At 44.9% G+C, this 23,680-nt stretch overlaps 2 protein-coding genes across 2 annotated transcripts; both read left to right on the plus strand.

Annotated features, from left to right (window-relative positions):
* The first annotated feature begins 741 nt into the window (after positions 1-741).
* On the plus strand, positions 742-4,973 carry LOC117866514 (probable N(6)-adenosine-methyltransferase MT-A70-like). Its single transcript, XM_034750737.2, has 7 exons — positions 742-1,909; positions 2,303-2,401; positions 2,967-3,050; positions 3,145-3,494; positions 3,845-4,061; positions 4,309-4,388; positions 4,478-4,973. The coding sequence occupies exons 1-7, from the start codon at positions 812-814 to the stop codon at positions 4,668-4,670; spliced, it is 2,121 nt and encodes a 706-aa protein (XP_034606628.1). The 5' UTR covers positions 742-811; the 3' UTR covers positions 4,671-4,973.
* Positions 4,974-5,187: 214 nt separating this feature from the next.
* LOC117866523 (uncharacterized) lies at positions 5,188-7,247 on the plus strand. The gene is made up of 3 exons (XM_034750749.2): positions 5,188-5,371; positions 5,493-5,580; positions 6,852-7,247. Exons 1-3 carry the CDS (start codon positions 5,258-5,260, stop codon positions 6,980-6,982), a joined length of 333 nt encoding a protein of 110 aa, XP_034606640.1. The 5' UTR covers positions 5,188-5,257; the 3' UTR covers positions 6,983-7,247.
* The last annotated feature ends 16,433 nt before the right edge of the window (positions 7,248-23,680 follow it).

Here is a 23,680-nt window from a genome sequence, read left to right on the forward strand (position 1 = left end):
GAGAGCAGATGTTGTACGGTATTTTCAATGAAATGGCTAGAAGCAACATTGAGCCTTTGGTATTTACTGACTCGAACAAAGATTATGCATCACTCTACTATCTAGTTTTGTGTAATAATTCAAGAAACATCACACCAGGCTTTCATCTCCCAGGATTTAGTACTCGAAGCTTCGAACAGCTTCCTGCTATCGAGCTGTGTATATATGCGGTCCGGCCGGCTTTTCTGATCCATTGTTGAAGTGCTACGTTGGGATGCCCTTCTAGAGCATAGCGGCAGTCACCTAGGGTCGACCGTAATAATCTGTCAACCACGAGCAAGGCCTGACATTGCAATGCAAGCTCAGCTAATTAACAACACGCCAACATATGATTTATGAGTACATCATTGATCATCATCTTCTCGACCGTCATCCAATTCGTCCATTCTAAAGAGTGAGATCAGCCGACAACAACGCGCTGCGATCTGCAGGGTTGGCATGATCTACTAGTCTCGACTGTTAGCAGAATGGACTTCCTGGTTCCTACCTCTTCTCTGGGCGAGCTGCAGGGGAAGGAGGAGCAGGACTTTTGAGGCGGCAAAACAGAACTCGCGGGCGTGGGCTGCCACACGGCCACGCGCGTCCGAACGAAGGAATTTTTGGGTCGGGCCTCATGCCGCGGTCACCAGAATTTGGTGGATCTGGACTGCCAAACCGGGCCGAAGTAAGCCCATCTCGGCGCGAACTTGTCCCCTCCCTCACTCGGCACGCCGTGGTGCCGCAACACTAGCTCGATCCAAAACCCTCGCCGTCGACCTCGTCGCCACCGACCATGGAGGCGCAGACCGACGCCGCCCCCGGCGGCGGCGACGACCTCGCGGCCATGCGCGAGCAGTGCCGGACCCTGGAGGAGTCCATCACCGCCCGCCGGGAGGCGCAGCTGGACCTCATCGGCTCCCTGCAGCACCTCGTCCCGGACCTGGTGCCCTCCCTCGACCAATCCCTCCGCCTCGTCGCCGCCTTCAACGGCCGCCCCTTCGTCCCCACGCTCTACCCCAACGCCAGCGGCCACGCGCAGAGCGCCAGCCTCAAGCCCCACCACCGCCGCGCCCTCCCCGACCCGGCCCGCTCCACCCGCCGCAAGACCTCGCCGGGCTCCTCCCCGGCCTCCGCCGCCGCGGGGGGCGCGGGCGTCGGTGGCGGCATCGACGCCGTGCGCACCATGGTTGCCGTGTGCCTCCTTGAGCTCGTCCCCTTCGCCGAGATCGACGCCGCAGCGCTCGCGCGCCGCCTGCAGGCGGAGACGTCGTCGGCCAGCGAGGCCGAGCGGGCGGCTCTTGCCGACCTTGCTGCGGAGCTTGGGGGATCCGCGCACGCTGCGGTTGCCCTTGCGCTCCGCCGCATCGCGGAAGACAGCGGCGCATTGCAGATCGAGGAGGCCATCATTGGGGGCAAGCAGATGATGATGGTCTGGGCCATTGACCGGAGCAAACTCCTCAAAGAGCTGCCTGAATCCGCCTCTGTTCCCCAAGCCCAACCTCCGCCAACTCCACAGGCGGCCCCGTCCGAGACTGATGCTAACAGCGCCATCATACCGAGGCCTCCGCCACTGCAGCAGCCGGATATGTGGGGTCATCCAATGCCACCGATGTTTCCACGCCCCAGGGGCATGGGGATGCCTAGGATGCCACCAGGGTTGATGCCGCTGCAGCGGCCGTTCATGCCGCCAGGGGCAGTTATGCCAATGGGTGGTGGTCCGGGGCCAGGCCCCAATCAGCTGAAGCAGAGGACAGAGGAGGATGACCTTAAAGATCTTGAGCTGCTGCTGAACAAGAAGACATATAGAGAGAAGCAGAATACGAAGACTGGAGAGGAGCTGCTGGATCTCATCCACCGGCCTACAGCAAAGGAGACGGCTGTCGCTGCAAAGGTTTGTTATATCTTCACCCTTTGATCAATGTTCTCCGGAGTTGAATAGTTACATCAATCTTCTGATCTGCTTAGAAATTTTTTGTGTTGAGACTGCCATAGGATATTATGATGCTTAACTGAGTTGTTAGAGTGGCCATTGGGCATTGGTAAACTAAATGATCATCAGAAACCTATCTTGTTTTTGAACTGGGTAAATGTGACAGTCAAGAGCCATTATTTATGGTATTCAGCTTCCATAATCATCAGCTGCATGTTGTTAACGCTGCCAAGATTATAGCCTCTGAGCCCGGGCTGCCCAGCATAGTACTGTACCCTAATATTCTGGTTATCAGTATACCTTTCACTTTTTGATTGCCATCTCTTTTGCTTACCTCTGGTTCCATTCTGCCAGTTTAAAACAAAGGGTGGTTCCCAGCTAAAGGAATATTGTACCAATTTAACTAAGGAAGATTGCCGACGCCAAACAGGTTCCTTTGTGGCCTGTGATAAGGTCAGTGTTAATGTTCTTGTTTTCCATGTTTTCCTTTTTTCCCTTTTTGAAAAAAGCACGCACCACATTTGAATGCCATCACTTCTGTAGAAATTTCAATTTGTCCATTTACTTTAAGCACTTAGCCAAAATTTTCTGTCATGCTCAAATTTTCTACTTATAATATCATAATATGACAAATAATGCATTCATGCTTTAGTGCTTCCTTCATGTTTCTTAAAATGAGACCAAAGTGGTGAGAAATGTTTTCATTATTTTTCTTTGCAAATGATTTGGAGGCAACTCTGATATTTATGGTCAACCTAAGTTAAGTTAGTTTTCACACAGCATATGTCTATAACTTGAAAAGTAAGACTGTATTGCGAAATGCTTCAGTTTATTAATATCACACTACAGGATTTTCTCAATTTTTAATATTCAGATTCAGATGATTTCCTTGAATTATGTTTTAGGTACAGGATTTTCTCAATTTTTAATATTCAGATTCAGATGATTTCCTGCTCTCTTCTACATGGTTTTAGGTACCAGTGGTAACCACTATGTAATTATGTTTCACTGTGAGCAGGTCCACTTTCGGCGTATTATTGCTCCACATACTGATACAAACCTAGGAGATTGCTCTTTCCTGGACACATGCCGTCACACAAAGGTGACTATAGATACATACACTTTCTTCTTTTGTTCTACTGTCTGTCATGTGCCAGTATGCTGTTTGTATCTTACATATGTCATATGTTCTGTAGACTTGCAAGTATGTCCACTATGAGCTTGATCAAACACCAGATGTACCTCCAATGATGGCTGGTGCCCTTGCGCCTCCTAGGCAAATAAAGCCTCAGAGAGCTGAATATTGTTCAGAAATAGAACTAGGAGAATCTCAATGGATAAACTGTGACATTCGGAACTTCAGAATGGACATCTTAGGACAGTTTGGAGTAATTATGGCAGACCCCCCCTGGGATATTCATATGGAGCTGCCGTATGGCACAATGGCTGACGATGAAATGAGGACGCTTAATGTTCCAGCTTTGCAAACTGATGGTTTGATTTTCTTATGGGTCACTGGTCGTGCAATGGAACTTGGGCGTGAATGGTAAGTTTGCAAACCTTAAGTTTTGTTCAGTGATGTTGGAAGGGCATGAATGATTCTATATCCCTATCATAACAATGCGTCCACCAAAAAAATACAATGACTTTTGAAGAGTTTTGATTCCATCCTTCATAAAATCATATACTCGTAACTTAGTAGATGATATATACCATACTAACAATATTTGTCACTATCTTTAAGAATGTTGCTTTATTCTTGGTATACACTGTAAGACATAAATGCATTTTATTGCTCTTCTGAATGTTGTTTCTTAAGACCAATGCCCTCTGAATGTTGCATTTTGAAATGTACATTCTTTCACATATTCACTTTACCCTTTTCTCGATCCACAGTCTGGAGCTCTGGGGTTACAAGCGCGTTGAAGAAATTATCTGGGTGAAGACCAATCAACTTCAACGTATCATCCGAACTGGCCGCACTGGCCATTGGTTGAATCACAGCAAAGAACATTGTCTTGTTGGAATTAAAGGAAACCCTTTAGTGAACAGGAATATAGATACTGATGTTATTGTTGCTGAAGTCCGTGAGACTAGCAGAAAACCTGATGAGGTAATACACCCATTTCTATTGTTCATACGAAATGTTTAGGAACAAATGGTGCCTAGTTTGCTTGATGTTGCTTGCAAAAGCATTGTTCGATACTTGTTTTCTACCTAGATCCATAACAGGTTTGCCTCTAGTGCAACAAAAATGCATATATCAAAAAGTAGAACTGGAAATCTTGAGATCGTATTGTCTTCTGAAACTTATCATTTCAAGAATAGGACTGATTCTTTAAATCTGTTTTGTTGTGCAGATGTATGCCATGCTAGAACGGATAAGCCCAAGGACAAGGAAGCTGGAACTGTTTGCGAGAATGCATAATACACAGGCTGGGTGCGCTATTCGCTGCCTCTCTTCTTCAGCAAGTTTTTTGGTTGCGAGATGCTTACTGTTTGCTTCCTGCACCTTTTTCTTTTGCACAGATGGCTATCTCTGGGTAACCAGTTAAATGGAGTAAGGCTTGTGGATGAAGGGTTGAGAGCAAGGTACAAGGCTGCTTACCCTGATGTGGATGTCCAGCCGCCATCACCTCCCAGGACAAGCGTGCCAGCCGATGTTGAGCAAAGTAGTTCACAGAAGGCTGCGCCGCCAGATGGTGGTGAGAGGCCTGCCTGATGCTAGCAACCTTACTTCCAAGTGCCTGGCTGTACTTCGTATAGTTTTATCTCTGTTACCGTTACATTTGTTGTAAAATTAGGCAGCTCGGTTGTATTTTGTTACAGAAAAAGAGGCCAGAGGATTGTCATATGTGTCGACAGATATCGGATGAAAGGAGTACGTAGCACTCTAACAGCCCCAGCTTTATCACCACCAATGTAATCAAGGGCTTGTTGTCAGCCCCATCTTGTTTTCCAAATTCAAAGTGCATGTGTATGGCAAAAAAAAAATTGAAGGAAAATCTTCTCTTTTCTGAGGGCAGTAATTTGTTTCCGTTGGAAATTTGGTCAATTTGGTGCACGACTGGTGTTCACTGACTGGCTGATTCAGCTATTTATTGGTGGAATCCCGGGCCTTCTCATTCGACTTGCCCACGGCCCATCCTTTTAACACCCATGTGCTCGCCGGCCCACAACGTCCAAACAATCCGGGCCAAGCCCAACAACCCAGGGTTTTTGTGTCGGGCTCTCCGGAAATCCTTGTCTATTCGGCGGGGCACCGGGACGTCTGGAGCGCGGCGGCGGAGAAGGGCGGCGAGCGCGGCGATGGAGTTCTGCCCGTCGTGTGGGCTGCTGCTGCAGATCGATCCAGGCACCGGAAGCCACCGCCTGCGCCTCTTCTGCCCCCTCTGCCCCTACGTCTGCGCCATCCAGAACAAGGTCTCTCGCCCTATTCCTCTTCCCCGCCGCCAATTTTTTCTGTCTCGTCGCTCTCTGTCTTTCTGATGCCTCAAATCGATCTGAGTTTTATGTGGTTCTGTCTCCCTTGGTGGTGCCGCAGATCGTGAGGAAGGCGAAGTTGGTCAAGAAGGAGGTAGAGCCCATCTTCAGCAACGCCGACGCGATGAAGTTGGCCCCCAAGACCGCAAGTGAGCTCTCCGCCCTTATCTTTGTTCTGTGGAGCTATTATGCTCTGTGCGGTCTTGCAAGCTATGCTTCGGTTCTTTATCAGGCGATATCTATGCTATCTGTTGATAGTGTTTTCATTATGAGCCATTGAGCATCGTTGTTGAGTTGTTGTCATCATGATCCTTGACCAAGAAGTTGAGTCTCAAAAGTAAATGGTTAATCAAAATAGCCAATGTTGTACGGGTACAGTAGCAGTACTGAGTTTTGCTTTATCATTGGTTGTCCAATTGGTGGGTTATCCCATTACTTTATTATATAAATCACCAAAATTTTCAGTGTAGTTTGTCTGTTATTTAAATCAATGGTTCAGCAACACAAAGCAAATGAGATTACCTCTTTATTAAAGCACTGATAAAAAGGGGAAATGACAAGGTCGAAGTGGTGTCACAACAAAATAATATAACATGAGAAGCATAGTAAGCTTCTTGCTAGCTTCGATCTGCCCCTTTTATCTTTCAAATTGAAATCAGAGGTTAGCTATTATACCTGCTAAGTACAAACCACACAGACAATAAACCTGGAACCTTACTTTTTTGTGTTCAAAAGCTTCACTCCTGAATTATCAAGGAGCATGATTCAATCAGATGTTATTTTTTACGAAGATATCAGTCCTATGTTTTTGTTGGAAAACCATCACACTGACCTCTTGCAGATTTTCATAAATGCATTTTTTTTACTAGCTTAAGAGCATAGCCCCTTATTTGCCATTGTCAAAGTGACAGAAATAGCATCAATTTTGGGGTACTTGTTTATGGAAATATTTAGTGTGGTGGCCTAATAGGGCTTGTACTTATCATCACTCAGTGGATGAAATATAATAATTTAGAGAGCAGATATATAGCATATCTGTGAGGCAATATCCATAATTCTCCAGTAACTGTTGCCAAACAGAGCTAAGTAACTTGCAATTACTTGTAACCCGGAACTGAATAAGAAGCGTACCAAACATAGCACACTAGGTACATTCGCTGAAGTTGATTACCAGCCACGTACACAAGTTGCCACAACCCACAATGGAGCCTTGATTTTAGAATATTTTGTGAAATTAGATTGATAGCATAACTTTGATACTGTTACCATTACCACATGAATGAAACTTTTTCTTATTGAATATAGTGGGGCAACCTATCTTTATCTGCTATTGACTTGGTACATTGTGACTTGGAACTTAATGTCTGAATACACAATGTGTGAAACCATAGTATGCTAAATGCATTCGCTGAACTTGCAGCTTCATGCCCAAGATGCAACCATGGAGAAGCATACTTCAAGCAGATGCAGATTCGATCAGCTGATGAGCCAATGACAACATTCTATCGGTGTTGCAGAGAAGAATGCCAGCTTGAATGGAGAGATGACTGATCCTAGCATTTTGCACTTCGCTTACACTATGTACCCGTGTTGCTTCAGTTTTGAGTGTTGATATCCCCTGTTGCACATGTAATTCTTCTTGTAATCTCCGTGCACTTTAGTTCAAACTTCTGGGAAATGTTATTATGGTGTGGCTTTATGGCTGCAGAAGACCTCGGATGTTGCTTTTAATACTAGTAGCAGTGAAGTGTTTTGGAATGTATGTGCTTCATGCTGCTACAGCTTTGAAAGGAATAAAGTGTTCCTAATTAATTTACCAAGGATTTTCAGACTCATAACAGTTTTGTCTGATTTGATGAGGGTGTAACTACCCCAGGTTTGGTGCCCTGGATCTGGACAAACTGGTTTCCAGGTGAATTTTGCTCATTCTCTTGCTGCAGCTGAGGACTCTAAACGAAAAATCTGAACCTCACAGGGAGTGTGCCAACAAACAACGATAAGAAGCGTCCTGTATACATAGTTACATAAACCGGTTAGTGTAGCATGTAGGATTGGGGTGTACGATGGACATACGCCGAATCGAGTTTCAGGCAGGATTCCCCTGAGCCGGACTACCACGGCCCGTAATCACCATGACGGTGGGGGTGAGCAAAGGAAGAAGCCAAACCGGCAGCTATGTATAGGCCCATCTGTCACTCGACATGGAATCACTGTTCTCATAGAATTACTTTCCAGTTTCCACAAAGAATCGGCAAGACTTCAGCTTACACACCTTATAATATTTGAGACTAGTACTATAATATAAAATGGATGATGTGGTGGAAAAAAAAAGCCAACACGTAGACAATACTAATAAGTGTCATAGCTTCTGTTAGTTGTTCCTCTCGATGCAGTGGAAGCAGCGTCCAACAAGCAGTACCTGATGGCCGCCCTTCAACCGAAGCAGATAACTCGTAGACGGTTCGGTTTCGGAGGCCTGCTCTTGCAAGAACAGGGATGGGAAAACTTGATCCAGTAGCGAACTCGAAGTAACTTACTGAATGTTGAAGGAGTTCTCCTTTTATTCTCACGAGCAGAAGCTAAACGGAGGAGTCAGCAGTCATGGAGGAAGTAACTCTCGCAGACACTATCATCCTATCAGCTTTAAACTCTAGAAACTCCTTCCTATTAGAAGCCACTAAAATTAATTGCCTTGAGTGGCAAAACTCTGCTCTGCTCCACACGCAGGCAGGCATGGCACGCCACGGCTCGGCTCGGCTCCGCACACAGGCAGGCACGCCACGGCTCGGCGGCGACACGCACGTGTGGCATGCCACCTTTTTCTCAACTTCTCAATATAAGCAAATATATTTCACGTATATAAGTCGAGTCAACATTCAGTCAAATTCCCATGTGGTACTAAACCAGATAGTGCGGGACTTAGAATTATTTGATTTAATTAGATAAAATATTAGGCTTGGCCCATATTAAATCCAACAATCCCCACCAAATTCTAGGGCACGTGTTAAACAATGTTAAAATCACAGTTTTTTGATATACCAGGGTTTTGATGGAGACTGTTAAGTTGAACATCCATCTAGGACAAGAGTTACGTTCATTCACAACTGAACAATGGACTATGCCTTGAATTGACAGTTTTGTGCGAAGTGAGTTTCACCCAAATTCTTTTCGGGTAATAGGCTGCTGCAAGCATCCCCTCTGGTTGAAGCATATAAGTCACACTTCGAGGCCTTTCATGAGTATCTAGAGATTACCCAGATCTCGTAGACTGTGACTAGCAGTCGAACTCATATAGGTGTGTTCCTTCTAAGATATTCTGTAGGACAACATCTCTGCTTAAACAAGCCACTCGGATCACATTAAGGTATATACCAACCTGCCATACAGTACAAGAGAAACATACATTTCAAACCATTTGGACCTTTATTGTAAGGGGTTTTCTCCATCTTAGACAACTACTAGTTTGTTGCACGTAGGACAGGTTACCACCATGGTGTGACTTCAAGTGGGTCTCAAGCCCATCTCCCTAGATGCACCTTCTATCACATTACGTGCAGACCCTTAGTGAACTGATCTACCAGATTCTTAGATGTATGGACATAGTCCAATGCTATTACTCCGGAGTTTCTCAATTTTCTGACAGATTTCAACCGCCTTTTCACATGCCTACTTGACTTCATATTATCCTTAGAACTCTTTACCTTGATTATCACTGTCTGATTATCACAGTTTATAGAAATAGCCGGTATTGGTTTTTCAACTACCGGTAAATCCATTAGGAGTTCACGAAGCCACTTAGCCTCAACTGTGGCAGTATCTTATGTTGTGAGTTCTGCTTCCATTGTTGACCTTGTTAAAATAGTCTGCTTGCAAGACTTCCATGAAACAGCGCCACCTCCAAGTGAGAACACATATCCACTTTTGGCATAAATCTCATCAGCATCAGATATCCAGTTTGCATCACAATAACCCTCTAGTACCCTCAGGTAACCCGTGTAGTATATAACATAGCTCATAGTCCCTTTTAGATAGCGCAATATTCTCTCAAGAGCATGCCAATGATCATCTCCTGGATTTGAAACAAACCGGCTAAGTTTGCTCATAGAAAATGAGATGTCAGGCCTCGTTGCACTAGCCAAATATAAAAGAGAGCCAATAATTTGAGAATATCTCAATTGATCTCGTGCTATTTTCCGATTTTTTCTTAATAGCACACTCGGATCATAAGGAGTTGGAGCAGATGTGCAATCACTATATCCAAAGCAGTTCAACATTTTTTCCACATAGTGGGATTGCACAAGAGTAACCCCACCATTTCCTTCTCTCAGTAGCTTTATATTAAGAATAACATTAACTTCTCCCATATCTTTCATTTCAAAGTTACTAGACAAAAAGTCTTTCACTTCCTTGATCACATTGACATTATTTACAAAGATTAGTGTATCATCCACATATAAGCACAAGATCACACCTTCTCCCCCACCATACCAATAATAAACACATTTATCAGCTTCATTCACAATAAAGCCAGTTGATGTCAAAGTTTTATCAAACTTTTCATGCCACTACTTAGGCGCTTGCTTTAGGCCATACAAAGATTTCAACAACTTACACATCTTACCCTCTTGACCATTTGTTACAAAACCATCAGGCTGATCTATATAGATCTCTTCCTCAAACTCTCTATTCAAGAAAAGTTGTCTTAACGCCCATCTAATGAATGAGAAGACCGTGTGAGGCAACCAAGGAAAGTAACACTCGTATGGTCGTCAAACGGGAAACAAGTGAATGAGTGTCAAAATAATCTTCGTCTTCTTTCTGGGTATAACCCTTCGCCACAAGCCTTGCCTTGTACTTCTCAATAGTACCATCAGACCTAAGCTTTTTCTTAAATATTCATTTACATCCCCCAGGTTTGCACCCGAAAGGACGATCGACAACCTCCCAAGCTCCATTAGACATAATAGAATTCATCTCACTCCGTACCGCTTCCTTCCAATAGCCAGCGTCAGGAGAGGAATATGCCTTTTCTATGCTCTTTGGAGTGTCATCCACAAGGTATACAATGAAATCATCATCAAAAGACTTCTTACTCCTCCTAGGAGCTTCATTGTTGTCCTCATCTAGATTTTCCACATGGGTTTCAGTATCAGCGTGTATTACCGGTTTATGTGTTTCAGGCAATAAAATAGATTCATGACTAGAAGTGATTGGTGTATTTTTCATAGGAAATTCATTCTCAAAAAATGTATCATCTCTGGACTCTATAATTGTACCAATGTGCATGTCAGGTACTCCAGATTTTATTATCATGAATCTATACCCAATGTTGTGAAAAGCATAGCCTAGAAAGATGCAATCAACTGTTTTCGGTTCGAGTTTACATTTCTTAGCAACTGGTATGTTAACATTTGCTAAACAACCCCAAGTATGCAAATATGAGAGTGTCAACCTTTTATTCTCCCATTCCTCGAATGGTGTCTTCTCTTTGTTTTTCATAGGAACTCTGTTAAGAATATGACAGGTAGTCAATATAGCCTCACCCCCACCATTCCCAGGAAAGTCCCGCTGCTTCTAACATGACGTTAACCATCTCAGTTAGAGTGCGGTTCTTCCTTTCAACCACTCCATTTGACTCAGGAGAATAGGATGCCATGTTCCTCACAAAACAAATTGAACTTATTTGAGAAGTACTATCCACCTTGATCCGATCTAACATGTTTTATCTTTCTCTCAAGTTGATTCTCAACCTCAGCTTTATAGATTTTAAAATAATGCAACGCTTCATCTTTTGATTTTAACAGTACACATCAAAATCTAGTACAATCATCTATTAATGTCCATGAAATATCTTTTGCCACCTTTGGTCAACACACCATTCATTTCACATAAATCAGAATGAATTAATTCTAATGGTGCCAAGTTCCTCACTGCAGCAGCCTTGTGAGACTTGCGAGGTCGCTTCGATTGCACACACTCATGGCATTTAGAATCTTTGACCAAGTTAAATTTCGGAATTAAATTCATACCAGCTAAGCGTGTCATACAACTAAAGTTTACATGACATAAGCGCGAATGCCAAACATTTCTCTCATTATCATAGTTCACATGGTTTACAGAATTAAAACTAGCATCAGATAAAGACAAGTGGAACAAACCTCTGCTATCATAGCCTTTACCAACAAACGTTCCATACATTTATTGGACTCAAACACAAGTTTATAGCCATCTCGATACAGCAACGAACCACTAATTAAATTCTTCCTTATTGACGGGACATGATGCACGTTCTTCAGCCGCACAATTTTTCCCGAAGTAAGCTTCAGATCGACCGTACCAACATGTCACACCCGGTTTCTGGACAAAACCGAATGCGTCGCATATGTGTGCCAGGATCTGTTCTCACACATATGCTGACGTCATCAGTGAATACATCAAAGACAGTGCTAAAAAATGTACATAAACCAGTATGAACTTTATTACACTCAGCGTGATAGACACGAAGGTCTTTAATCGTTCACCGATAACTTAACACGCGTGCACACACACAGCGTAGCTTCTCCACAGGCTTGACTGGTGAACCGCCTGCCTAGAACTCCTCAAAGTTGTCGAAGAACTCCCCGTCGTCACAAGCTTCTGAACAACGTTTGGGCAAGGGTAAGTACACTTATGGTTGGTACTTAGCAGGTGGGGGAAACATGCAAGGCTCACAAGGAATGGCTCAAGGCTTTAAGCGGTTAGCATTTTAATTGGTCAAATTTTTATTAGCAGCACCTAATTACTAGATGTAAGTTTATACCAACCCACTTAAGCATATAACATTAACATTATCCCAAAGGTAAAGGTAACACAGTTAATTCTCATCTTTAAGTTCAATTATCATGTGAGGGTCCAAGCCACTCTTAACCGTGAGCACGGTTGATATATCAGTTTTCACTCTGCAGAGGTTGTCCACTTTACCCACAACTCGTGGTCCCCTGTGTCGCCTGGGTTTGCAAAGCCCTTAAACACTTCCTTTAGTGAGTGGCTGGGGGGTCCACTACGAAGCCTTTACAAAGACACGCAGATAACTAGTAGCCCGCTAGAGTTTCAGTAGCGATGCGGACCACAACCCGTTAATGAGACAGCACCTTAGCGAAGGCAGTAGCTCCGGATCGTGCACCCAACACCTTCCCCCTCCTTGCCCTTTCGGTAAAGCCACCAGCTAACCACATGCCTAATTATTCGGCTAAGATCAGAGCCATGTGATGTTGTGGTTGTACTGTTTTCTTGGGTGGTTCTCCATGTTCCGATTAAAACAAGTGTTCTTGCAATTAAACAGGTATAGCAACATAAACAAAGCATGATTAACATTCTTCTCATTATTAAGACATTACCAACCCATAGTTAAGCAACTAGCATGCTACCCAACATGATTAAACAGGTTCATACAAGGAAACAGGATTAAAAGCTAGGTATGTCCTTAATAGGTATTCCCGTCAAATTTATGCACATACAAGAAATAAATAAAGTGTTTAATCATGATATTATTGGGACAAAAAGAACATGCAGGGGGAGACGGCCACTTGCCTTCCTCAGCAAACTGGGGGTACTCTTCTTCGAACGGTGGCTGCTCTTGGGCTTGCTCCTCCGCGAATGTCACGTCGTCTACACAATCACACAAGGAAAACAAACAAATAATGATTAAAACAATACAATAAACATATGCAAAGGCTTACAACAAACTCCTAAAACTAACGTTCATGCAGAGACGATCGCGTGAGCGTGAGAATCGTTGAAATCGGATTTAAAACGAAGAAGATATGAGATAAACAAGTTTCAGGGGCTAAAACAAAATTAACTATATACTTCAGAGGCTAGCATGGAATTTTAGAAAGATATACTGAACAGTACATGCGAAAACAGAGAAATATAGGGTTAGATCTACAAGATGAAATGGCTCGGTTAAAATAAAAGAATACAGGAACTTCAGGGGCTTCTCTGGAAAATTTACAAGACACAAGAATAAAAAGAAGAAATATTAGATAGGCTAGGGGGTAGATCAGAAAATGGCCTTATCATCTTCTACCTCTCGCCAGAGGCACGGCAGGGGTGCGGCACACCACCGGCGGCTCGCCGCGCCAAGCCCTTGGCGCGGCGGGAAGAGGAACCGGTGCAGGCGAGGGGGAAAAGAGAGGCGCGCGAAGAAGGAACCTCACCGTCGGCGGCGAGTTGAAGGAAGCAGGCGCTCGAGCCGGCGAACAGGACGGGCGGCGACGTACAGGAAGTTTCGGGCGGCGGCGTGGCTTGGGCGGCGGCGCAGCGGTGCGAGAGAGAGGCGGGTGAGCAGCAAAACGGAAAAAGGAGAGCCGGACGAGTTTATTGGCGGCCTTTATAGGGCACGGATGGGAGCGAAGAGGGCTCCCGGGAGAGATCGAAGGTCGGTCGGCCATTAATGGCCTTGAAGCTTTGTGCGGCCGTTTCCGGGGAGAGGAAAAGATAGGGTGACGGTTTAAGGCTGGGAGTGGGGGAGGGAAGACGTCGCGAGGTCGTGGAAGGGCTCGGGAGGCCGAGGGATGTCGGGAGGCGAGGGGGCCCCGGCCGACAGCGCACAGGGGGGGCGCACGGCACCCGTGCGCCTGTCTCTGGCGTTTCAGGCGCTGGAGGTGGAAGATGGAGGGGTAGCAGGCCGGTTGGGCCAGCTTGGGCTGGCTGGTGGGGAGGAAAGGAGAGGGAGGTGGCAGCCCAAAGAGAAAAGGAAGGGAAGCTGGGCTGGCGCAAGGAGAAAAGGTGGGGGGGGAAAGAAGATGGGCTGGCGGGATAGGTAGGCCCATGCGGGTAGAAGGGGGAAGGGAAAAAAAATGCCTTGCGGGCTGAAAGAGAGAGAGGAGGGATTTCGGCTCAATGAGAGGAAAGAGAGGTGGAGGGTTTTGAGAATTTAAATAGAGTTGAAGTTTTCAAAATCATATTCAAATTCTTTTGAAACTCAAAAGCAAGCATTCAAACAAAAGCCAAAATAAAAGAGAAAAGAAAAACTCTACCAAGCACTTATTGCTTCTAAAATTATTTCAAGTGCTCTTTAATTATTTACGACCGTAATTTAATTAAAGTAATTTATTTAATCCTTAGAGCACAAAAAACTAGATCGAGTTGCTTACATTATTTTTATGATGGAATTTTGGGTGTTACACAACACCACAAACAGTTGCACGTGCTCCATTCCCCATTAGCAAGGATGAAATTCTCCCATCCTGATAAGAAGAAAACAAAGAAATATCAGCACACAATAAATATTGGCACCAATATCAATCCACCAATCAGGTGTATGACAAATTGAAAGAACTGTAGGTAATAAATTACCATACCCCGATGTTCCTCCATCAACCTCAATCATGTTGGTAGATTTCTTCTTGGGCTTCCACTTGTCTTTGGGCAATCCTAGCATAATGCCCGGGGTTGCCATAAGTGTAGCAGTTTTCTTTTTCCACATTCTTCTTCTTCTTAAAAGGAGTAGTGTTTTTTTGTTTGAGCTCTTGCTTGAAATTTTTCTTGTGGGAATTTTGAGGTTTTTTTACACCACATGGGCACTAGAATTTCATTCAATAATTTTCTTGCCACGGACATCTTTAACTCTTGCCTTCTCTTCAACATCTAGAGACCCAATGAGGTCGGCAATGCCAAACTCTCTTCTCTAATGCTTCAGAGAAGTAGCAAAATCTATCCAAGTCTATGGCAGCTTGGCAATGATGCAACCCACCACAAACTTCTCCGGCGGTACACAACCAAAATTCTCGAGTACTTTCACCAGTGTTTGTATATCATGAGCTTGTTCTACCACAGAACGACCCTCAACCGTTCTGTAGTCATGAAATTGCTCCATGACATACAACTCGCTACCGGCATCAGAAACTCCATATTTGGCCTCCAGTGCATCCCACATCTCTTTATCAGTAGCCATCATCACATATGTATCTACTATCGAGTCTCCTAGCACGCTGATCATTGCCCCTTTGAACATAGTGTTCGCATCATTGAACCGTTGCTCATCCTCAGCAGTATGCGGTCCAAGCGGTCTAGGTTCAACAACGAAATAGCAGTGCATAGCAGTCAATCATAGAATACATCTTTGATGCCACCTCTTGTAATGAGCACCTTAAAAAACATTCGGTTTCAGCATACTCGCAAAGCTTATCAAGTTTTTGGATTGTTAGCAAACTAGACAATTTCAGCATTAATTTAATCTAGAAAAATACTACCAAGTTTGTGACATCAAATATGTGCAAGTGTTTGGGTGATCTAAGCTTCAGGAACATGTAGACAATACTAATCAGTGCTGAAACGAGAATATAAAGTGTAACAGTAACATACCCAGCAGTGCCGTTTATAGCTTCTGTTGATGTAGTTGTTCCTCTCGATAGTGGAAGCAGCGTCCAACCAGCAGCGCCGTTTATAGCTTCTGGACACTACCCAAAAACCTGATGGTCACCCTTCAAGCGAAGGAAAACTTGATCCAGCAGCGAACTCGAACTAACTTAGTTAATGTTGAAGGAGTTCTTCTTTTATTCTCACGGGCGGAAGCTGAACGAAGGAGTCAGCGGTCAGTCACAGAGGAAGTAACTCTCGTAACCCCAGCAGACACCATCATCCTACCAGCTTTAAACTCCAGAAACTCCTTTCCATTAGAAGCCACTAAATTAATTGCCTTAAGTGGCAAAGCTCCACTCCGCAGGCAGGCAGGCACGCCACACCACGGCTCGGCTTGGCGGCAGCGCGTGTGTGGCATGCCTTCACCCTTTCGCAATTTCTCAATATAAGTAAATATATTTCACGTATATAAGTCGAGTCAACATTCAGTCAAATTCCCATGTGGTACTAAACCAAATAGTACACAAAGTATTTAATACGGGCCTTAGAATTATTTGATTTAATTAGATATAAAATATTGGGCTTGGCCCACATTAAATCCAACAGACTAATTATTTTGAATCTCAAATTTAAAATATTTTTTCTCCAAACCATGTGTTTGTTTTAGATTTCTGTTTGGCCCAATATTTTATTGTTTAGAATAAATATAATGGAATGCGATCCAATATGTGTACATTTCAATTTCACGTATTACTTTTTTACTTCACTATTTTATTACATGTCTGATATTTGAATATACTATTTCAACAGTTTGATATAAAATATTGAACTAATTTATCTGAAATATTGATATAGGTTTCAAGATTGTTGAAGCAAGTTTTTCAAAAATATAGAAGCACATACAAAATTGTAATTACAATAAAAACAATAATCCATATTTGCGTACCGACTCTTCAGTTTGTCGAATTTTGACTCAGTTCTTGAGTTTGTCTAATTTTGATCCACAACTTTAATACCGTTTAGTTTGGATAACCCAACTTTCAATATTATCTAGTTCTTGAGTTTCAAGATGATGGTTCTTGCTCTTAAATGAAAAAAAAAAAGAAGGATGGTTTTTCTTGCTTAATTCCCGAAACTGGAAACGTTGCCCTTAACAATCACGTTCCGCCGCAACATTAGAAGAACCAACCAACCATGAAAGTGCGGTGCTCGGATGAAACCATGATCTCTTTCGGCGAACGAAAGGAGGATCGCGCGACCCGGCCTGGAGCCGCGAGCATATGCAGACCACTCCGATCGGATGTGCGCACGCGCCGTGCGCCACTCACACACCGACGCCGGAGGAGGCGAAGGCCAGAACGGGTCGCCATCACGCATGCCTCCGGCTGACTTCCCCTTCTTCCTCCTTCCTACCCCCCGGCTGGCTGCTCGGTCGCCGGAACGTACGAACGTGTACGACATGTTTTAATCCGGTCGTGCTGCAGCCACAACCATCTCTTTTTCTTTTGGTGATCGATAGGAGACCTGGCGTCTCATCAGCGGCCGTGGCTACCGGCCGAGCCCTCACCTCACATGATAGCGTCGTCGTTTCCATGACACGATAAGTGCGCTCTCCTACCTGCGTGCGATCCACGACCGCCGTCCGTTGTTGCGCAGGCTATGCGCGGCGGCCGCTTTTTTTTCACCTTTAACCGGGCTCCGTAAGTATAAAATTTGCATTGCACGACGTGGAAAGGCGGCTTTCACCACGCATAAGTAGGTTGGGCTATGCCCATTTGCTTGCTTTTTCTTTCCTGCCGATGGATGGATGGAGGAGGAGTTTATTAGGTGATGACCTAATTTCCACCATAAGCAACAAAGATCTTTCTAGAGAGGTTATTTTATTCGTGAGCCATGACAAAGATACCAGCAGCAATAGATGTGTTTGTTCACGCTCATAACCAAAGCCAAGAGCTCATGTATAGTTTGGTCTGCAAGGATGGAGTTGTGAGACTAGCTATGCGAGTGAAACATCATCTCTGAGGTTGATGGTGCTATAGGGAGGCTGGCGATTCCGGCATAGTTTCCGGGACAACAACAACGTCGTCTGCCATCGTCATCAGTCAATTGTGAATATATAAGCTCTGTGGTGGTTCATCAGCTGGTTGACATGGTTAAAGTTGGTGGCGAAAAGGAAGCCATCAGACAATGCAGGAATTCCACGGGAGGTTCGGTTCCTGCCTCCCCCGGAGGCCGGAGGTCAGCCAGTGTTTGACACCGTGCATGTCAAAAACCGCAGTGGTGGCCATGAGGTGCATGGTGCACTAAGGAGTGTCTCCTACTTCTGTCATTTTCAAACTATGGTCTCTGTGAAAATTGTAAGATGGATGGAACGGAAGTCGTACTTTTCAAACTGTGGTCTCGTTTCTATGTACGGAAGCAATATATAGGGGTGTAAAGGAGAAGGCCCTGAAATCTCCCGTGGTAATGAGTGAAGAATAAATAAAGAAATAAAAGTGAACATTTGCTTCCTGATACATTGCACATACATGTGCGCAGCACTTGCAATGTGCGGGGAAAAGTTGTCGTCGCTAGCTGTGTCAAAGCTGGGTGCCGAGATGTACAGCGAACAGTAATGAAAAGATCCTGCGATTACTTCTGTTTTCTTTTACACGATGCTGTGGTCACTACTAGATTTACAATATTTTCCGAGTGCATTTTGCGAATAGTTGGTGGGTTATTGGCCCTCTTTAGGATTTTCACAAAATAGCCAATGTTTTCTAGTCTAATTGAGGCATTCTCCAAGAGTTACTTATAAAGTGGCCGGCGATTTTCTGTTAGGAAATGTTGGTTAGGGATTCTTGGATCTTGCTAATTTGTTTTCTCCATTGGCGGCCGTCCAAATTAGACTACAAAATCCACTTGAGAAAAAATGTAAAGAATAATAATAACCCTTTGACATTTGAGAAAAACAGGTGTCGGAAACGCTGAATATGTTGCAGCGAGTATATGTTTACCCATTAACCAATAACCAGTAGTGAAACATGCATAAACTCCATTCATATGCTTGTTTCATGGTTCATATCAGTGATAAAATTTTCGTCCGAAATTTCATGAATTTGCCAAATTTCGGTCTTTTCAGTGGCGACCGAAATCACTGTTCACCAAAATTTGAACAATATTTCAGTACTGTTCATAAAAAGGTCACTTTTTTAATCTGAATTTCGACCGAAATTTCACGAATTTTGGTGATTTCGATGAAGACCGAAAAAAGGGTGAAAACGAAATTGAGAACCCCGTTGATATGATCTTTGCTGTCCTGTTGAAGATCAAGCCATCAAGGTTACTACTACTGCCGGGTTATATACTAATCTGAATTCTGAAACAACAGAATGACATCAACTGAGATATGATATGATCTGATGATACATCAGCACTGAACCACGGAGTGCGGAACCCGCGGGAACGCTCTTGTGCCGCGACAATTGCGATCATCCTCTACGCACTAGGTCCTCCTTTTTTTTTTATCCGTCCACATCTCCGTCACTAACAAAGAGAAAAGATTTGAAGTAGTACAAGATGGTACCTTCCTGCCTTCCCCGAATCATAATTCTAAAACCCTAGCCCCTCATCCCTGCAATTACATATTGTCACCATTTACCCTGCTTTAACTAGGATCACCACGAAGAATGTGATGACCTAATGAGCTAGTGAGCGAGTGCGTGGGCTCGTCGCTCGCCTCTTTCCCCCAGCACGACAGCAACCGTCGATTGAAACCCTTTGTGCGCTTACCAAATTAGCTTTAGATTACATAATCCTTGGGACAGAGATGCTCTGCCTGATAAGAGATCAGGAGGAGCAAACAATCTCGCCTTTTCCTGCGTCACCGGTGAGTGGTGAGCACCCGTTCTGAATTTCTGGTTGCCTTTGGATCTGTGGTCAGCGAAGCAATGGCTGCATCGCTGACGTGTCACAAGATAATGAGCTGGGGAGCACTGACGTGTCTATAGACCGTCACTTGTAAGGCTCCACGCAGGGCATGTCAGTGTGAAAGTGTGTGGCAAGGCGTGCCAGGTCAGCGGTAGTAGCTGTGCCTGTGTGGATTCAGATTTGTTGGGATTTAGGTGGAGGATTAAGCGATAAGAGGCAGACCTAATATGCATGTAATGGCGGGTCCCGAGTATAATCGTGGACGGAAGCATGCAGCAGCAGCAGGTGGTGCGCCTGCCGAACTTGTAATTTTGTGAGGTTTTCGAGTCTAGAGAAGAGGCTGGCGTGTTTGACCTAACATGTACAGGACACATGTTTACAACATAGTTTTATTTAGTGATCATGGTTGCATGGAAGATCGGGACAGGGGAGTAGGACTTCACCATGGTTGGATTTTTTAAATGTTGGAGGAGGAAGAAAAGACTGAAACCGTCGGTTCCCGAATGGGCGTGCTAGACCGTCACATCAGATGCTGGTACTAATTAGGAGTATTAAATATAATCTAATTATAAAATTAATTGTACAGATGGAGTCTAATTCGCAAGATAAATCCATTAAACCTAATTAGTTCATGATTTGACAATATGGTGCTACAGTAACCATTTGCTAATGATGAATTAATTAGTCTTAATAGATTCGTCTCGCGAATTAGACTCCATTTGTGCAATTAGTTTTGTAATTAGCTCATATTTAGTCCTTCTAATTAGCATCCGAATATTCGATGTGATCTTACTAAAGTTTAGCACCCCATGTCAAACACCCTTGAGATCGGGTCGCGTGACATAGCTTAAAATTCCGCCACCTGATATGTATTTTGCACGTTTGGGGTCTTTTTTTTGGCAACATTGAGCTTAATTTGCAGAATAAAAAACTCAAAAAGAGGGCATGGATATGCACTGCAGCCACCACTACTTGCCATGAAGTAGTACATCCCAGCTCACGAGCACCTCAGATTAGCGGCGGCCTCCAACGCGTGCCGAGACATGGCACTATGGCAGCTGGTGAACAGTATCCATGGCCATCGTCCTGCACGAGAGCAAAGCAAAGCTCCTAGTGTCAAGTGACTCGGTGATGTCTCGAAAGTTTTGGTATATGATCTGTCCAACCAACTTGTGCATACATACATGCGTGCACTGCACACAACAACACCGTCGTCAATACAAAATCGTTGTTCCCAAAAGAATGCAGCTCTAGGTATGCTTACACCAATATGGAGTGGGATGTTCGTATCATCTAAAAAGAATAGAATTCTATAACTATGTATTTGTATCGTGTTCGTGTCATCTAAAAAGAATACAATTCTATAACTATGTATTTGTATCGTATTTCCTGTGGACGCATGCGGCCAAGCGTCATATCCTTCCTGGGAGAGAAAGGTAGATAGGAACCGTACCTTTGGAATGTCACAGGGAATGCCATAGTGCGTTGCTAACTGTAGCAAGCAAATTGCACCACTGCATTTCCGGACGTTGCTTGACCCCTCGGTGTCAACGAATTTCCCTGTGTAAGGAACAGTCCCAGCTTCCAATACCAACAAAACGCAAGCAGCACGAAATATCTCAATGGGATGGGAGTACTAGTTGTACGGTGCCATCTAGTGTGCCGCCACTTTGACGCCATCGTACTCGCTGGTACACATCACTCGCAGGGCCATCGCACCAATTTGCAGAATCCTGGACTCCACCGGAACGAGCAATGGATCGCCAAGAAAGTGACCGATCATGCAACCACCTCCAGTAGCTCCAGCATCGCCGTTCTTGCCTTCTTGGCTCCATCGCCGTCTCTGAATCGATCTCATCGTGTGTTCTGATGCCACACCAAGCCGGCAAGCCCAGCCCCGGTCGAAAGCACCCTAACCGTACGTTCCCTGCCCTCCTGAAGGCAGAAGCCACCAGCTTGGCTAATGGCGACCGGGGATCGATCAACAGCGAGACGATCCGACCGATCACATTGTGCGATCGCCGTTTCTTGACAGGGTGCAGTCACCACGCGTCGCGCTTCCCGGCCGCTTGCATCAGATCCGTGCCGATCCAATCCAAGGATAATGCCTCGCCACGAGCGCCTTGGTAAGGTGAGTAATCTGATCGGCACGCATGATCGGCCTCGGCAGCTCGGCTCCAGGTGACTCGGCATCCTTATCGGCGCTGCCGCCGTACGTTTCCATCGGAGTGCTCGACACTACTGTGCGCTGCCCACCCAGCAGCATTGTACCGTGGAGTGAGGACGGCGAGCGTACGAGAAAGCGCGCGCGACAGGGGTACGGGGAGATACTGCCGACCCGCCGCCGTGCTGGTGCGCAGGGACGGCCGAGGGAGGAGAGGACCCATCGAGGCGCGCGGGGCCGTCGGCTCGTCGCCGGTCGGCCGCAAGCTGGGGTTAGCGCGTGAGACGCATGGATATCCCATATCCCGGCGGGTCGCTCTGTTGGTTACAGCTGCGGCGGCGCGATGCCACTAGCTGGGCTAGGCACGCGCGCCAGCCTGATAATTGCAGCTCTCGCTCGCTTTGCTTCTGTTTCATGGCTAGCAGATGTTGATCTGACGGCAAACACCAACAAGCTGATAAGCCCACTCTTCGATCGGTTACGACCGACTTACGCAAACGACTAAAACGAGAGCAGTGCTTTCCTTCAAAAAAAAAGAATTTCGTGTGAAATCACTGAGGAATTCTTTTTTTAGGGCAACCACTGAGGAATTCTTGTGTGCTCGCTCCTTTCCAAAAGGATTTCCCTTTTGTGCTGAAAGAAGGTATCAGTGGTAAGATCTTTCTTTTCTTATTTTCTATATGGAAAGGAAAGCAAAGGAAATGGGACTATGGGAGTAGTAGGAAACAGCCGTGCATGCGTCCACTAGTATGACTGCCTAGGTACAAATGGCTACCGGGCTAGTAGTGCGCGTATTGGAAGTACAGATAGTACCACGGGATCCACGACCCAGCGGCTTCTCTGCTTTTTCGTTGCGCTTTATTTGTGTTAAGACCATGGAATATGCTCCCAAATCCAATTTGGTTATGATGGGACGAACAGCGCCTGCATTTGGACCCCCTTTCATCCAAGTACATTTCCTTCAAACAGAACCGTACCGACCTTTTGGTCCATGTTTGTATGGCTGCTCGGTTTTTTGTCGATACATCATACATGTTCATATAGTGCTATCGGAGGAATCTCATATTATAGAAAACTATATCACATTTGATTTTCAGATGCCTCTTTTGAGTAAACAGGAGCAATAGTACTATAGTAGAAATAAAACCAGTGAGACGCCAGCTGCCATCTATTTTTTTCCATTTATTATATGATGGAAGCATGACTAAAAGATAGGAAATGGCCATGACATCTTGATGCAGGACCTAGGAAGAATAGTACTGATGGCCGGCTCAACATTGTGTCGGTCCTCCTTTCATCCCCCTGTTTTGCCATTTCCGATAAATCTCCACTTTTGCAGTTAAACATGCACCCAAAACGTCCATGAGCTTTTGGCTTCATTTTTACGATATACAATACAAACCAGCTTTCGAGAGTGCCATTTGTTTTGATCCCCCAATGTGGAGTGGCATTCTCACAATTATCAAGCTTTACAAGGCCCTTTAGCTACATTTCCAGATCAAAACCGCTCTCAACCAGAAACCAGAAAAGACCCACATTTTGTGGCGAACAAACGTATATTTAGCTAGGATTGATGAAAAGAAATCGCACCCTATCTGCACGTACCACACTAGCGCCCTATGGCCAGTCCACTCGCCCGCATTTTTCTAAGGCCAATCCCCTTTTTCAAAATGCATGCATGTATGGCTGTTGCACTTGGTCATAGCCCCAAGAAGCTTTTGTGCGCGAGGTTTGGTCTTCTCGCTCCGTCCTCCAACCCCATGACACAACAGCATTAGCCCCACGTCAAAGTCCAATACCCTCCCAAATTCCCCACCTCTCTTTGCTATATA

Source organism: Setaria viridis, chromosome 1 (assembly GCF_005286985.2).
Source record: "Setaria viridis chromosome 1, Setaria_viridis_v4.0, whole genome shotgun sequence".
NCBI classification, from domain to species: domain Eukaryota; kingdom Viridiplantae; phylum Streptophyta; class Magnoliopsida; order Poales; family Poaceae; genus Setaria; species Setaria viridis.

Excerpts from the sequence above, each read along its gene's own strand:
- LOC117866514 (XM_034750737.2), top strand. The coding sequence starts at position 812 with ATGGAGGCGCAGACCGACGCCGCCCCCGGCGGCGGCGACGACCTCGCG. Across the intron at positions 3,495-3,844 it reads ATGGAACTTGGGCGTGAATG|TCTGGAGCTCTGGGGTTACA; the intron begins GTAAGTTTGCAA and ends CTCGATCCACAG. Across the intron at positions 4,062-4,308 it reads CTAGCAGAAAACCTGATGAG|ATGTATGCCATGCTAGAACG; the intron begins GTAATACACCCA and ends TTTGTTGTGCAG.
- LOC117866523 (XM_034750749.2), top strand. The coding sequence starts at position 5,258 with ATGGAGTTCTGCCCGTCGTGTGGGCTGCTGCTGCAGATCGATCCAGGC. Across the intron at positions 5,372-5,492 it reads TCTGCGCCATCCAGAACAAG|ATCGTGAGGAAGGCGAAGTT; the intron begins GTCTCTCGCCCT and ends GTGGTGCCGCAG. Across the intron at positions 5,581-6,851 it reads GTTGGCCCCCAAGACCGCAA|CTTCATGCCCAAGATGCAAC; the intron begins GTGAGCTCTCCG and ends CTGAACTTGCAG.